Genomic DNA, 16,667 nt, shown 5'->3' on the forward strand with positions numbered 1-16,667 from the left:
TGACCTTGTAATTCCACTTATAAATATTCACCCAAGATAACTAAAAACATATATTCATACAGGGACTAGTGCTTGAATGCTCACAGCAGTTTTTTTCTTTCTTAGCAGTTTTAGTCAAAATATTAAAAAACTAGAAACAATTGAAGAATGGGTACATAAATTATGGTATATACTTAAAATGGAACACCAGTTAGTAATGTAAATAAATGAATGAGTTAACTGTTGCTTTCAGCAATTTGGCTAAGAAAGTATTGTGTAGTTCCATTTACATTAAATTCTAAAACAGACAATATTAATTCAAAATGGCAGAAAGTCGATCAGTGGTTGTTGAGGTGGATGTGGGGGGAGGGGATGACCTGCAAATTCATACAAGGGAACTCTTTTGGATGTGCTCTCTTGCTTCTGGTAGTGGTTACATAGATGTATATATTTGTCAGACTGATCAAACTGTACACTCAAAATGAATGTGTTTATTGTGTGTAAATTATATATTAATAAAAGGTTAAAGTTTTACTAGCACTCTGGGAAGCCAGTGTGGGAGGATTGCTTGAGCTCAGGAGTTCGAGACCAGCCTGAGCAACAGCAAGACTCCTGTCTCTACTACAAATAGAAAATTAGCCAGACGTTGTGGTGCTTGCCTGTAATCCCCGATGCATGGGAGACTGAGGCAGGCGGATCACTTGAGCCTGGGAGTTGGGGGTTGCTGTGAGCTACGTTGATGCCAACACACTCTACTCAGGGCAATGGAGTAAGACTCCATCTCAAAAAGAGAAAGTTTTAGACGGTATCCTGGCATCTGACAAATATACTCAGCCACTTAGAAAAATAAGAAGCACACAGACATATGCCACTTTCCTAAATATTTGATAAATATATCTATTGAAGATAATGAACATTAGAATGCTTAATAAGAAAACCTTTTGAATATGGCCAAAGATGACTTCACAAGCCTGAACATTTTCATGATTCAAAGAGAAAGAAAATAAATATTTACATTATGATGTTAAGACACATCTAATGGCTAAAAACACAGGATAGTTAAGTTAGGAAAATTAAGTGAGCTAGAAAATCAGCTGTTCATTTTATAATAGGGTTTTCTATGTGGAACAAATAAGAGCAATATGATGGGTTTTGTTCTAGTTTATGTTGGTTATGGATATATGCAACTTCAGTCAGGTATCAAGTCATCTCCTTTGGTAATGTTTTCTTCAATACTTCTAACAGGGTTTTATGTGGTACGTTTGATAAGATTATATTCTGGTCTACTCTAACATGGAAGATACCTTCATGAGTTTGATTATCATTACCTTTAAGCAGCTTAAGAAATGTGCTGCTATAAGCTGCTTAAGAAGTTGATGCTGCCCATGAGGACCTTGGGACCATTGTTTTCCAGTACTCATAGTCACCTTAAAAGTTTTATTAATCAGACCTTAATAAGCTATGATATTATTATGGTTTCATGTCATCTAAGGAGTTTAATGCTTTCTGACAGTACTAAGTTCTGTTTTTTTGCTTTTGTGTACAAATTTGGCTATTAACTCTTTTACATAATTAATTTGTAAGTTTCTGTCTATACAGGTTTTTTTTTAAGGTTAATTTATTATTTTTTTAATTTCAAAATTTTTATGGGGGTACAAACGTTTAGGTTACATATATTGCATTTGTACTGCCTAAGTTGGAGCTACAAGCATGCCCATCCCAGACTATGCACACCACTCCCATTAGTTTCTATACAGATATTGATTACATTCACAAGAATTAACGCCAAAGTATAAAATTCTTTTATGAATGATATCATCTGAATTCCTGTAATGATTTCAGTTTCATCCAGCGTATCAGTGTTTATGTCTCTTTTTGGAAGAGAGTGTGAAGAGCTGGTAATTTGTATTTTGATTCACATATGTGCACGAGATAAAGAACCATACAATTAGATAGGTGTTATAAATAGGATATGACAAAGAAGACAAACCTACTCGTGTTTCCAAGATTTTATAGCGTATGCCCAGTGGAGGTTTGCTACTCTTTAATTTTGCTTTTTGGGCTAACCAGCTGACGCCCAGTTGAAAAGACTTATGTTCTTATGAGGCCACAAAAGCCTTAATGTTCAGTCTCCAGCTACTTCAGATTTTGGAGAACGCTGTGTACCATCAGCAGCTTCAGTCCCCACCCTCTAACGCTAATGCTCATCTATCAAAGTTGAGGCTAAGAGTGAGGGAAAGGAAGCTTCCAGATAAACATACAGCAGTGCCTAAACAGCTAATCACTCTAGGCTTCCGCTTCCAGGACCTATAATTAGAAGTCCTTCATTTTCCTTGTATTCCCAGATGACGCAAATGCTTTTTGTGGCTTGGCACCTCATTTGGGGCGTGGGTTTAGTTTATGGCCAGGCCAGAGTCTGGTTTAGTCTTCTGATGCTGCATAAATAGTTCTCAAGCCGCAGTCTACTCTGTACACGTTTTTCCTTTTATGTATATGTGCTTTTTAACTTGTTTTTGAGAAAAAAAAAACTTATTTCCCCAACAGAAAAAAAATGTGCAAAAGAGGAAATTAAAAGGAAGCGCATGATTACGTAGTCCTACGCTAGATATTTCTTCCTTTCCTCTCCACTAATAATTTTTTTATGTTATTTTAAAAGTTTTCTGAAAAAAATTAAACTCATTGGTGGATTATCGAAGCCACATTTGCATGGAGGAGTAGGAAAAAAATGTTTGAGATAGGATACACAGAAGATAATAGGTGTAATTTTTCAGTGGGCATATCCTTAAAAATTTGAAATGGTTTTACATAGTAACTAAGCAGATTAACGCCAGTTTGAAAAGCTAGTAGCATATTCAAAAGTGTACAATAATAGTCTTTATTTGGCAACTGAGGACTTTTATTTGAATATTCTATTTAAAACGTTGATATGATACAAAATGTAGTAAGCTTATTAATAGTATGTGAGGAATACATAGGTGCAAGTTCATCATGGGAGGTAAGGTTGTATGTACAGTTTTAGGTTTAATAAAAAGTTACTACATTATTTATAATAAATGGCACTTTTCATCATCAAAAATGTATTCTCTTGGGAATAGCTAGAACAGCGGACATCTACCGTAGTATGATATTTTACTCTAATGTAGTGACTAGAGCTGGACTATAGATTAGCCAAAGAAATAGCAAACTGAAGTATACCTCCTCTTTTCATTTAAATAAATTTGTCTTCCCACAGATGCTTAATATTCTTTCATGGCTTTTCCTTCAAGAAAATACAAGTTTAAAAGTTTTCAGGGTGGAAGGGCAAGATGGGGGAGTAGAAGCAGCCTGTGCATGCTACTCTTAAGGAGAGGATCAAAAATTGCAGGTGGATGCCCACCTATGGATGGGCATTCTTGGAACAAACATTGTAAATCACTGGAGAAGTGGGTCACATTGAGAGTGAAGGAGAAGATGACAGGGCGATCCATGCTGTAAGATTGGAAGGTACCCCTGGAAGGCATCCACACATGGGGAAGGATAGAAGGAGAAAGCCCTGGGGCTCCTCACTCCCCCCACTGCAAGCACTGCCGCACAAGCTGTGAGGGGGTCCCCACCACCACCTTAGACCTCTGGTCTGATCAGTGAGCTGTTTGGAGTCTGCATTGCACTGGCCAGTGGGTGCAGCAGGAAGCTGGTGGCTTCCATTCTGGGTTACTGCAGCTGACTTCATTCTCAGCTCTCAGGTCTAAGGCACACAGAGCTTGGCCTTGCTGTAGCCATCTATGCGTTGCCCCTCTGCTGGTCTGGTGAAGGAGCAGCAAAATGTTTGCTCTTCTATGCCAAGATCTGTGACTGGCAGCAAAGCACCCCTCCCCCTGAAGAGGGGATTTTAGCAGAGGGCACCACAGATGCCACCTGAAAGCCTTGTGGTAACTGCCTCTGCAGTACCTGGGCAGGGAGAGAGCCTTGGCTGCCTGGAGGCTCCGGCCCCACAGTCCTATCCCAGCAACCCACTCGCTGCCAGCAGTCCTGGCAGCTGTACTTCCATGGTTCTTCAACCCCATCAATAAATGGGCAAAGGATATCAATAGAAACTTTTCAAAAGAAGACAGAATAATGGCCAGCAAACATAAAAAAGTGCTCACCATCTCTAATCATTACAGAAATGCAAATGAAAACTATAATGAGATATCACCTAACTCCAGTGAGAATGGCCTTTATCAAAAAGTCCCTAAATAACAAATGGTAGAATGGATGTAGAGAGATTGGAACACTCTTACACTACTTGTGGTACTGCAGATTAGTGCAACCTCTATGAAAAGTAATTTGGAAATACCTCAGAGGTAAAGGTAGAAATACCATTTGTTCCAGCAATTCCACTACAAGGCAGCTATCCAAAGGAAAAAAAGACATTCTATAATAAAGACATTTGCACTTGAATGTTTATAGCAGAACAATTTACAATTGCAAAGATGTGTAAACAACCCAAGTGCCCATCAATACATGAGTGGCTTAATAAAATGTGGTATATGTATACCATGGAATACTACTCAACTACAAAAAACAATGGTGAACTAGCACCTCTTATATTATCCTGGATAGAGATTGAGCCCATCCTTTGAGGTGAAGTATCACAAGGATGGAAAAACATCTATCACATGTACTCGCCATCAAATTGGTACTAACTGATCAACACTAAGGTGCTCACATGGTAGTAATACTCATTGGGTGCCAGTCAGATGAGGGGTTGGGGGGGGCAAACGCACAACTAATAGAAGCGCACCACAGTTTGGGGAAGGACACACTTGTAGCTCTGGCTTGGGTGAAGCAAACACATTAAATCTAACCAAAATGTTTGTATCCCCATAATATTAAAAAATTAATAATTAAAAAAAAAGAAAAAATGTGGTATGTATATACCTGGAGTACTACTCAGCCATAAAAGGAATGAAATTATGTGTTCCACAGCAACTTGGATGGAATTGGAGACCATTATCCTAAGTGAAATATCTCAGGAATGGAAAAACAAGCACTGCATGTATGCTCTCATAATTGGGGCCTAATTGCTGGGCACACACAGGCCCAAAGAGATGTGAAGGAGACAGGAAACCAAGGCGGGAATACAGAGGGTGTAAAAACCTACTTATCGGGTACAGTGAACACTATTTGATTGATGGGCACACTAAAGCCCCAACTAAAGCATTATAAAAGGTATCCAAGTAACAAATACATTGTTTTTAAGGGGGTACAAATGTACCCCCTTAAATATTTTGGAAAAATAAGTTTGCTAATGTGATTCCACTTCTGGGAATAGCAGAGTAAGCTAACAAACCCACCTTCCTAAGGAAAACAATTATGAAATCTGGAGAAAATCACTTAAGCTGTGGAGTTTGAGGTTGGGCAACAGAGTGAGACTCTGCCTAAAAAAAATAAAAAATTGTAATGCTAGTTAAAAGCCTTCAAAATAGACCCAAGTAGGCCAGGCATCATGGCTAACACCTGTAATTACCATTTATAATCTAAGAAAATAAATTCAGAATCTTTGTGCTCAATATTAAGAAAAAGAATTCAAAATAAATCTAAATCATGAAATGTGCTGCATTCATGGATTAGAAGACTTAGTATTAAGATATTAATTATCCCCAAATTGATTTATTTGCTTAACATAATTCCCCCCAAATTCCTGAATGAGAATAGCTGAAATAATGTTACAAAGCCCAGAAAATTAGACTCACTTTACCTGATGTCAAGATTTTCTATAAAGTTACAGTAATCAAGAGTATGACATTAGTGAATATATATACACACAGAAATTGATGGAATACAATAGAGCATCCAAAAACAGGCCTACAGAAATAATGGCCAATTGATATTTGGTAAGCTAACAATGTTAATTCAATAAAGATGGAACAGTTTCTTAAAGAAATCTTGCAGGAACAATTGAACATCTTATGCAAAAAAAGTTAACCTTGTGTACCTTTTGTGTATCTTTTGTATAAGGTCTGTGTATTTTATACAAAAGTAAATTCACGATAGACTGGATGATAGACTTAAGTGTAAAACATAAAACTATGAAACTTTTACAAGAAAACAGAAAATCCTTATGAACCTTCATTTAGGCAAAGAATTCTTAGATATGACATCTCACCAAAATTAAGAAATTGCTCCGTGAAAAGCACTGTAGGCAGTTTTCATAAATATGCTGCCTGGGTAGAACAAGTTTTATTTTTTTATTTTTCAGCATATTATGGGGGTACAAATGTTAAGGTTACGTATATTGCCCATGCCCTCCTCCCCCCTTGAGTCAGAGTATCAAGCATGACCATCCCCAAATGTACATCTCGCTCATTATGTTTAGAAACAAGTTTTAAACTGGTGAATTATGTGGGAGATTTAGTAGTTTGATCAGTAGATAAAATGGAACTTAAAATTCAATTTTGAAGAAGTTGCAAAAAGAGGACATATGTTTTAGTTTCATAGAGGTATGCCCTTTTCCCATTCTTTTTTTAAATAATAAAAATGTCACCTGTATAAATTAAGACATAAAAAACTTCTCTCTGCTAGTCATATGGCAATGTAATATAATAATACCTGTACTTCTAGTATTTATTCTTTACTGGCATATTGATGTGACATTAAGTTTATTATTCACAGGAAAATATTTTGTTTTGGAAAGTTTCTTTTTTTTTTTTTTTTTTTGAGACAGAGTCTCGCTTTCTTGCCTAGGCTAGAGTGAGTGCCGTGGCGTCAGCCTAGCTCACAGCAACCTCAAACTCCTGGGCTCAAGCGATCCTCCTGCCTCAGCCTCCCAAGTAGCTGGGACTACAGGCACAAGCCACCATGCCCGGCTGATTTTTTTATATATATATATTAGTTGGCCAATTAATTTCTTTCTATTTTTTATGGTAGAGACGGGGTCTCGCTCAGGCTGGTTTTGAACTCCTGACCTTGAGCAATCCGCCCGCCTCGGCCTCCCAGAGTGCTAGGATTACAGGCGTGAGCCACCGCGCCCGGCCTGGAAAGTTTCTTAAATCCTTGTAATTTTTTTCCTTTGATGATATTTTAAAATATGTTGAATAGCTTTTTAAAATATTTCATCATATACACAATCATTTTCATTTTAACCCTTTGTTTTTTGTCTTCCAGGAATGCTTTTGGTCACAACTGACACCCTTGGCCATGATTTTCATGTCTTCCAAATTCTGACTCATCCTTGGTCCTCATCACAAAGTGCTGTCCACCATCTGTATACTCTTCACAGAGGTGAAACTGAAGCCAAAGTAAGCTGTGTATTTTTTCAGAAGGCCATTTTTTGTGTAATATGACATCTACTCTAGTTGGTCATTTATATCACCTTGGAGCTTAATGTTAATGTGAGAAAATATTGCTCTTTGTGATAGTGTGGGTTAGATAACTAAGAAAAAAAGCCCATTTTGACCCAATAAATACATAAGCACTAGATGAACACCTGTTATCAAAAAATTCAACAAATTTTGATAAAACAGTAGTTCTGTTTATTCTGCTCCACCGAACCTAATTCCATTTTTTGCCCCAGAGAAAACCCCTGTCATGCATTTGATACCTGTCCCTCCATACTTTTACTAGGCATTTTGATTCTATATACGTAAATATGTACATACATACACACATACACATGTAAACACACACATATTCATATATACATAAAACAATTCTGTTTCATAATAGATATTAGTATATGGATATTCTGGAGGCAGTTCACAATGGCTAGTGAGAGCCAGTTATGCACATCTCTCCCCAACACTGTTTTCAGTGACTTAACATAGGTAGTGTGAAATCATCCATGGTGAGAATATTTAATCATGAAAATTGGCAAACACTACAAATAATTGAGCAGTAGGAGAGAATTGATTTAGATAATGGAACAAATAAATGACAAAAGAAAATAGAGGGATGGTTATTAATTACAAGAGACTTTATATTCCATCCATGTTGCTGCAAAAAAAAAAGAAAAATAAAAAAGAGACTTTATGATGTACATCAAGTAAATGCAAAATGAGAACTTTGGACCATGATTTAATCAAAGTATAAAGAAACATTTTTAAGACAGAGAAAATTGATCATGAGCTGAATATTATATTTATCAAGTGTTATTAATTTACTGAGTGTGTAATTATATTGTAGTTTTTTTTTTTTTAAATCTTTATCTGTTAGGCATATATCCTGAAGTTTTTATAGGTAAAAAAGATCTGATATCTCATAATGTGCTTTAAAATATTCTGTCAAAACAAACAATGAAATATAGTCAGCCAGATTTGCACAGTGTTAATTATTGAAGCTGAGCAATGTCCCTGTAGGTGGTTCTTGATTGCATTCTCCATACTTTTGTGTCTGCTTGGAAATTTCTGATAGAAAATAAAAATGAACACCATTTACCAAAATGACGTTGTTTTACTTACTTTAGCTTTTTAACATGATTTATTGTTTGTTTTCAAAATTTTCCTGGCTATTGTGTTTTAGAGTGACTCTATTGAATTATATAATGAATCCTGTGGAGATTTTTACTTTGATTACATTGATATGACTTTTTAATACAGTTAGAAGTGACATTTTTATATTATAGAAGTTTTGTATCTAGGAATCATTACATTTTAAAGTTAGTCATTGCTGTGGTATGGCAAAACTATTGATTGTTTTGCATTGAATTTGTATCTTTCTGCATTGCCTGTTTCTCTTGTAATATCAAATAGTTTTTTCAGTAAATTTTCTAAATAGAATATATTTTCTGATAATATTTTATGACTTTTTAGAATTTTATTTTTCTATCTTATTACATTGGCTAGGAACTCTAAAATGTTGTATAACTGTAGCAGTGATAGATATGGTCTTTTATTTTCAAATAATGTCTTATTTTCTTTGGTTTTATTGTTTTCCTCTATTTTTAGTGTCTTTATTTCATTTTGCAAGTAATACTAAAAACATCTTGTGAGTAAACATTAGACAATCTTGAAGTACATGGAGCAAAACATCAAAGTTACCCATTAACCTCTCTATGCTCAGCTACCTTGCTTGGTGTAACATTGCAATCTGTTTTGCCTTCTTAAAAATACCCCTACATATTTACATAGATCAATTTGTTCTTAATACTGCAGTAGTGTGATATAGTTTTTAATTATCACACTAGCACTGGAGATCTGAAGATTAAAAAAACCCATGCTTTTACTTAACCTTTCTGATGTGAGTTCTGACATTTACAGATTGGTACTTCTTGATAAATATGTATTTCGTTAATATTTCTAATTAATATCTAAGGGAAAACCAAATTACTGCTTGGTAAGATCTTAGCATTTTCATAATCCAAGCTCTATTTGAATTCATTCATCAGCTTTAATTAAAATGTTTAAATCTTGAATCCTTATCCTTCAGCATATATTTTTACTCTTTGTATTCCTATTGTCACATTTCAGAAAAGATTACAGACATGAAATCTATTTGTGCATTTTTTGTTTGTTTGTTTTTTTGAGACAGAGTCTCACTCTTGCCTGGGGGCTAGAGTGCCGTGGCATCAGCCTAGCTTACAGCAACTTCAAACTCCTGGGCTCAAGCGATCCTTCTGTCTCAGCCTCCCGAGTAGGTGGGACTACAGGCATGTGCCACCATGCCTGGCTAATTTTTTCTGTATATGTTTTTAGTTGTCCAGGTAATTTTTTTCTATTTTTCATAGAGATGGGCTCTCACTGTTACTTGGGCTGGTCTTGAACTTCTGAGCTCAGACGATCCGCCTGCCTTGGCCTCCCAGAGTGTTAGGATTACAGGCGTGAGCCACCATGCCCGGCCTTGTTCATTTTATTTAATCTTAGTTATTTTATTCTCCAGTTAAATTGGGAAATCTTAGCTTTTTATTTATTTATTCATTGATGTTTTTCCACAAAAAAAATTTTTTTTTAGAGACAAGGTCTCACTCTGTCACCCAGGATGGTGTGAGTATAATGGCATTGTCATAGCTCATGGTAACCTCAAATTCCTGGGCTCTAGTGATTCTCCTGTCTTTGCCTCCCAGAGTGCTGGGATTACAGGTATGAGCTGTCATGCCCGACCATCCCAGCTGATTCTTGGCTTTTCAAAAAAGTGTGGTAAAATACATGTAACATAAAATGTACCATTTTAATAGTTCCAATCCACGTTTTTGTGCAACTATCACCACCATCTCAGTTTCTTACCTTTTGGAACCAAACAAGTTTTCTAAGCTATCGCCATGGAACATCTGTCCATACCAGCTGTTCCTCAATTAGAAAGAAACTAGGAAATGGAATTTTAGTCACTAAAGTGGTATCTCTTCATTTCTTCTAATGGTCCCATCAGACAAATGATCATTTATGCCCAAATTTTAATTCACTCGCAATAATACATACTGTGTAACGATTAAGTATGGGAATTTGCAACCGCTCATACATACAAAGTCCAATTTCTTCCTTCTATAAGAAATATTTAAAATATTTTTACCTTCATGATGGTATTTGTTATATCTCCTTTTTTCTTCAAAAAATGCCTACAGTAAGTATTTAAGTTCGTGTTGAGGTTAATGAATGGTTCTACAAATATTTCAGTTTAGAAGTGTATTAGTTGGATCATGACATATATTTTTCATTTATTAAATATTCAATATCTAGTCAGATGAGGTCCATAGGAAAAATAAATAAGAAACATTCAACATTCATGTTACGAATTCCCTATGTCCTCTCCTTATCTAGGTAGAATTAATTAGAATTAATTCTTCTCTTCTTTGTGTCACTCATTTTATACTCTATTATAGGACTGGATGTCTACTTGTCTGTCTCCACTAATATTGGGGTTTCTTTTATAAGATAAATTTGTACCTTATTGACTCTTATATGCTCAGGGCTTTCCACAGAGCCACATATATTTTTTTCCTTGCACCGTTTGAAAGTAGGTTGCCAACACAATGCTCTGTTATCCTCAGTGTTTGAATGTGTATTTCTTATAAATGGTGACACTCTTTTTTGCAACCACAAAATAAGCATCTAAAGACCTAAAAATTAATTTCCACCTTAATTTTCAAACTCCATTTTAGTTTTGCTAGTTGTCCTGGTAACTAGCAAAGGATTTCGTTCAGGAAAACTTAATTGTTCTGTTTCCTCTGTCTCCTTTATTCAGAAATGTATCATCATATTTATTTGCCATTTATGATCCTAACACATTTATTTATTTATCTATTTATTTATTAATTAATTAACAGGGTCTTAGTCTGTTGCCCAGGCTGGAGTGCAGTGGCATGATCATAACCTACTATAGCCTTGAATTTCAGGGCTGAAGCAATCCTCCTGCCTCAGCTTCCTGAGTAGATGGGACTACAGGCATTCTCTGCCATGCCTGCCTAATTTTTTAAAAATATTTTCTAGAGATTGGGTCTGTCTACATTGCTCAGGCTGATCGCGAACTCCTGGCATCAGCAATCCTCGCACCTTATCCTCCCAAAGTCCTGGGATTATAGTAGTGAGGCCCCAGCCTAGCCATCCCAGCACATTTACATTTTATAGGCCATTTATTTTATAGAATGTGCCTCAATTCTTTTATGTTTCTTCATGATTAGATTTACTCATTTTGGGCAGTGATGTCACAGAGGTGATGCTAGTTCTTCTCTTAACATCCTATCAGGTGGTGTGTAATTTTGATATTTACTATTTCTGATGATGATCAGTTTAATCACATAACTGAGATGGTGTTTACCAGTATTCTTCACTATAAGGTTACTCTTTTATACTTAAAAAATTACAAGTTTTTGTGGGAAGTTACTTTTAAACTATGTAAATAGCCCATTCCTTATGAAACTTTCAACTGTTCTATTTACTTACAAAATTTCTGTTTCATAGATTCCTATTTTATTCAATAGATGGTATTTATTCAGTAATTATTGTAGTGCTCAAAATGTACCACATTTGGCCAGTGGGAGCCCATTAACTCCGTGTCTGTCTCCCTTTAACATATCTCCATAATTCTTTGAGCATATCCTTGCTTTCAGGCACAACTAGCTTGCTTACTTTTATTTATTTATCATTTGTGTTGGTTTTTTTGTATGGAAATTTCTAATTAGATGAGCATTTCAGGTTAAGATTTAATATTTCAATATGCTGCTGGGCACATTTTATATTGTAACTCTTTTTTAAACTCTATCCTATCTGTTCTAGTCACTGATTAGCCCTTTTCAGAATTCAAATATTGTGAGTACTTAACACCTATTTTTGATACCTCTTTTGTGTTAGCATTATTTGCCATTTAGTTTATCTATAAATCCAGTATGGAAATAGACATTTTTGTTAAGGTTCTTGGTATCTCTCATCCTTAGAACAGTGCCTTGGATATCGTAGTACAAATGTTTGCTACTGCCAATGATATTCCTATTTAAGAAGTAGGAAAATTAAATAGATATTATTAAAACGATTGTGCGCTAAAGTGTGCTCTATAATTTGAGAGATTTGGAATTTCTAAGCACCATACAGTAATATGTAAGACCTCAGTTAGTGATCATAAAATTAATTATTATAAGGTTCTACTGAAAATTATTTTGAACTGATACTTAAAATTCAATACCAATCATGAATTTTGTATGGCACATGATTTATCTAGCTACCTTTGAATACTACAAAATTGTTATTCCGGATTTTTCCAACAATTCTGAGGACACTTTAATCAGGAAAGGAAAAAAAATCAAGTATATGGATCTAATTATACAGAATTAAGTTGTTTTGTGGTCTGCAACTTGGGATATCCTCTGCATCTGACAGTAATTTTCCTCATAAAGCACATATGCACTTAGAAAAACAGTCCTTGTTTTCAACAGTAAGTATAAACCTTACAAGTGTATTTTTTTAATATACTTCCGTAGTGTCTTACTCAAGCATACTCAAGTCATTTTTGTTCTTAGCATGCTAATTTTGGTAAATAGCAAACTTGATTTTGAAACATCTGTAAATCAGATAAGTGTTCGTTTTACCATGTTAGAACATTACTACAAAATAGTATGATTAGTATGTTTAATTGTCAAGGGGAAAAGAATCTAGCTATTTTATATTATTAATTGATGCTATTGATGGTCATTTTAGATAAAAGCACATTTTAAAAATGTGAATATGTCTCAAAATATTGCCTAGTTATGCTTATACCAATATTCAAATTTAACTAGACTTTCTGTATTATTATTTGGTAACCCTGGCAACCCTGTTTATGACTGTATGATCATGTGCGTTTTTTCAATTTTTCCCTCAAAACACATCATGTTAATTGAGAGGTTATTCATATACTATACAATTCATTCTTTTTAAAGACAGAATTCACTAGTTCTTTTTTTGTTGTTTTTTTGAGACAGAGTCTCCCTCTGTTGCTGGGGCTAGAGTGCTGTGGCATCAGCCTAGCTCACAGCAACCTCAAACTCCTGGGCTCACCTTCTGCCTCAGCCTCCCAGGTTGCTGGGACTATAGGCATGCACCACCATGCACAGCTAATTTTTGCATATATATATATATATATATATATATATTTTAGTTGTCCAATTAGTTTCTTTCTATTTTTAGTAGAGATGGGGTCTCGCTCTTGCTCAGGCTGGTTTCGAACTCCTGACCTTGAGCGATCCACCTGCCTTGGCTTCCCAGAGTGCTAGGATTTACAAAGTGTGAGGCACTGCACCTGGCCTGAGCAACCGTGCCCAGCCACTAGTTCTTAGTATATTTTGAGAGTTATGCAAGCCATCACCAGTATCTAATTTCAGAACATTTTTCTAACACTTAAACCCCTTACCCATTAGCAGTCACTCTTCATTCCTATTTCCCTAGCTCCCCTATATACTTGTCTACTGGTTAGTAATTGTATAACTAAGGATCAGCTAACAACCTAACAACTTTCTCTAAGTTTTAAGTTACTCTTCTGTAAAATGGAGCTGATAACTATTTCATAGAGTATATTGAGAAAATATCAGAAACATTTTATTTAAATGCTTAACAAAGCACTTGGCACAATAAATGCTAGTCAAAGAGTCAATATTTGGACCTCTACTTTTGGCTAATATAGAGTAATAGAGGCTAGATTTACCCTCCTACTGGAAACAGCTGAATGACAATGTTTTTCTAGTTATTGTACATTAATCATTGAAGGAAGACAATCCCTGTAATGAGAAAATGCCTATGCTTGTCCCATCTTGAAAGCATTTTCAGTCATGATACAGGAGGGAGAACCCAGATGTAGCCTGGTATGAGAGATTTCTAAGAGTCTGGGGAGAACAAGGTCATAGATTCTCAGTACAAAGTACCAGAGATATGAGAGCTTCAAAGAGAGAGAATCCTGGATATTTGCAGAAGATAGCAAACATGGAAAGAACCACCATCAGACCACAAAGGAAAACGTAAAGGTATCTTTTATTTGAAGATGACATGATTGTGCAGAAAATCTAAAGGATTCTATTAAAAAAATAAAAACTAATAAATGATGTTAACAAGATTATGGGATATTAGATCAATATACAAAAATCAATTGGACTTCTATATGCCAGCAACAATCAATTGATAATTTTAATAAAACATCTAAAAATACAAAATATTGATATACAATATTCAAGACCTATATTCTGAAAAATAATAAACATTGCTGAGAGTAAATAAAGACCTAAATGTAATAGATGGAAAGTTAAGCCATTTTCTTGTGCTGTAATACTTTATATCATTATAATGTCAGTTGTCTCCAAATTGATTTGTAGGTTTAGTGTAATCTGCATCAGAATCCCAGCAGGACTTTTTTATTTGTATTAATTAACAAGATAATTGTAAATTCAAATGGAAATGCATAGGACTTACAATGAGGAAAATAACTTTGAAAAAGAAAAACAAATTTGGAATGATGTCACTACCTGATAGCAAGACTTATTTATTAAGGATACATTAATCAATAGGGAATCTAAGAACATTTGTAAACATGGCCACTTGATTTTCAGCAAAGTGGAGAAACGTTAGCCTTTTCAACAAATTAACTCAAATTGGATCATACGCAAATGTAAAACATATAACTGTAACTCTTTTTTAAGAAACCCAGAAGAAACCTTTGTGACTTAGGTTAGGCACAGATGTTTAAAATGTGACACTAATAGCAAAATCCATTAAGAAACAATTGACAAATTGAAGTTCATCAAAATGGAACACATTTGCTCTTTGAACAAAAACCATTAAGAAAATGAAAAGCCGCAGTTGTTTTGTTACCCACAATACCTTTAAAAACTCTCAAAAGTCAATGAGTGGAGGAACAGGATTTCTCATATTTCATACATTGTTATTGGGCATGTAAAATAGTACAGCCACTCTGGGAAGTAGTTCGGCATTTTCTTATTATAAAAATCTTAATATACACTTACCATAGAACCCAGAAATCTCAGTCCTGGGCAGATTGTCCACAGTATGAAATTTACGTTGTTCAGGATGATGTCCAAAATTACTCAATATTGTTTTCCTGTAGTTGCCATAACAAATTGCCATGAACTTGGGGGCTTCAAATAAAAAAATTTTCTTCTTTTACGGTTTTGGAGGCCAAAAGTCCAAAATCAAGGTGTAAGCAAGGCTGTCCTTTCACTGGAAATTCTAAGGAAGAATCTACTCTTTGCCTTTTCCAACTTCTGGTGGTTTTTATAGTTCCTTTATTTATAGCCACATCACACAATCTCTGTCTTTCTAATTGCATTGTATCCTCTCCATCTCTATGTCTGTATTTCTTATAAAGGTTTTGTATTTTTTATAAAGGTAAATGTGACTTTCATTACCAACCTGGATAATCCAGGGTAAGTGATTTCTCTCAGTTTCTATAACTTAATCACTTATTTTGCCAGAGTTATTCTTTGATCTTATGAGGGATATGAGAATCTCTTTTTGGGGGCTTCCATTCACTTCACTATATACCATCTTCTGCCTCCCATAATTCATATTCATGCTATATGCTAAGTACCATTTCCCCATACCAACATTCCCAAAAGTCTCAACCCATTACAGTGTAAGTACAGTACTTTCTTTAAAATAGCCTCAGCTCAAAATCCCCAGTATCATGATCTAAGTCATCTAAATCAGGTATGGTTGAGACTCGGTGACTCTTCCTGGGACAAAATTCCTGTCCACTTGTGGACCCATGAAACAATAAACGTTATCTCCTGTCAAAATTCAATAGTAAGACATGCATTGGATACACATTCCAAAAGGGAGAAATGAGAAAGAGTAGAAGAATCACTGGTCCCAAACAAGTTTATAGTCCGGCAGGGCAAATTCCATTAAGTTTAAAGCCCTGAGTTTCCTATTTGGCTTGAGGTTTTGCCCTCCTGGACTGCAGCCCTGGCTTCTGGGCCTGCAGCTCTGCCTACTGCTGCATTTGTACACACAGCTTGGGCCTCTAGCTCATATCCCTTCCGTTGGATACATTTATCTATTTTATTGAAGGATGGCACAGATTTGCAGCTGAATAGCTCTATCAAACTGTTTCCCTCTTATAGAATTTTGTAAGATCCTTTCTCTTTATCCTGTCTCTGTGCCTTTTAGTCCAAGCCATCAATGTTTCTAGTGATAAAGCATTCTCAAAAACCTTGTGTGTCTTCTGTCCATGTCATGATGATCTATGCCATTAGACAACAGGATACTCCACAGATCTTTCTTGAATTTCCCCATCTCTATTCCTGGCTTCTGCTGGTTGAG

At 35.4% G+C, this 16,667-nt stretch overlaps 1 protein-coding gene across 19 annotated transcripts in view; it reads left to right on the plus strand.

The window, feature by feature from the left end:
* The window catches only part of BCAS3 (BCAS3 microtubule associated cell migration factor), a 539,137-nt gene that overhangs the window by 172,981 nt on the left and 349,489 nt on the right, over positions 1–16,667 (plus strand). For all 19 annotated transcript variants that reach the window (XM_075994398.1, XM_075994401.1, XM_012775078.2 and 16 more), the window contains one exon: positions 7,105–7,238. In XM_075994398.1, the coding sequence (XP_075850513.1) occupies positions 7,105–7,238 (134 nt within the window). The remainder of the gene's footprint in view (positions 1–7,104; positions 7,239–16,667) is intronic.

The sequence above is a fragment of the Microcebus murinus genome, chromosome 18, assembly GCF_040939455.1.
Source record: "Microcebus murinus isolate Inina chromosome 18, M.murinus_Inina_mat1.0, whole genome shotgun sequence".
In the NCBI taxonomy this organism is placed as follows: domain Eukaryota; kingdom Metazoa; phylum Chordata; class Mammalia; order Primates; family Cheirogaleidae; genus Microcebus; species Microcebus murinus.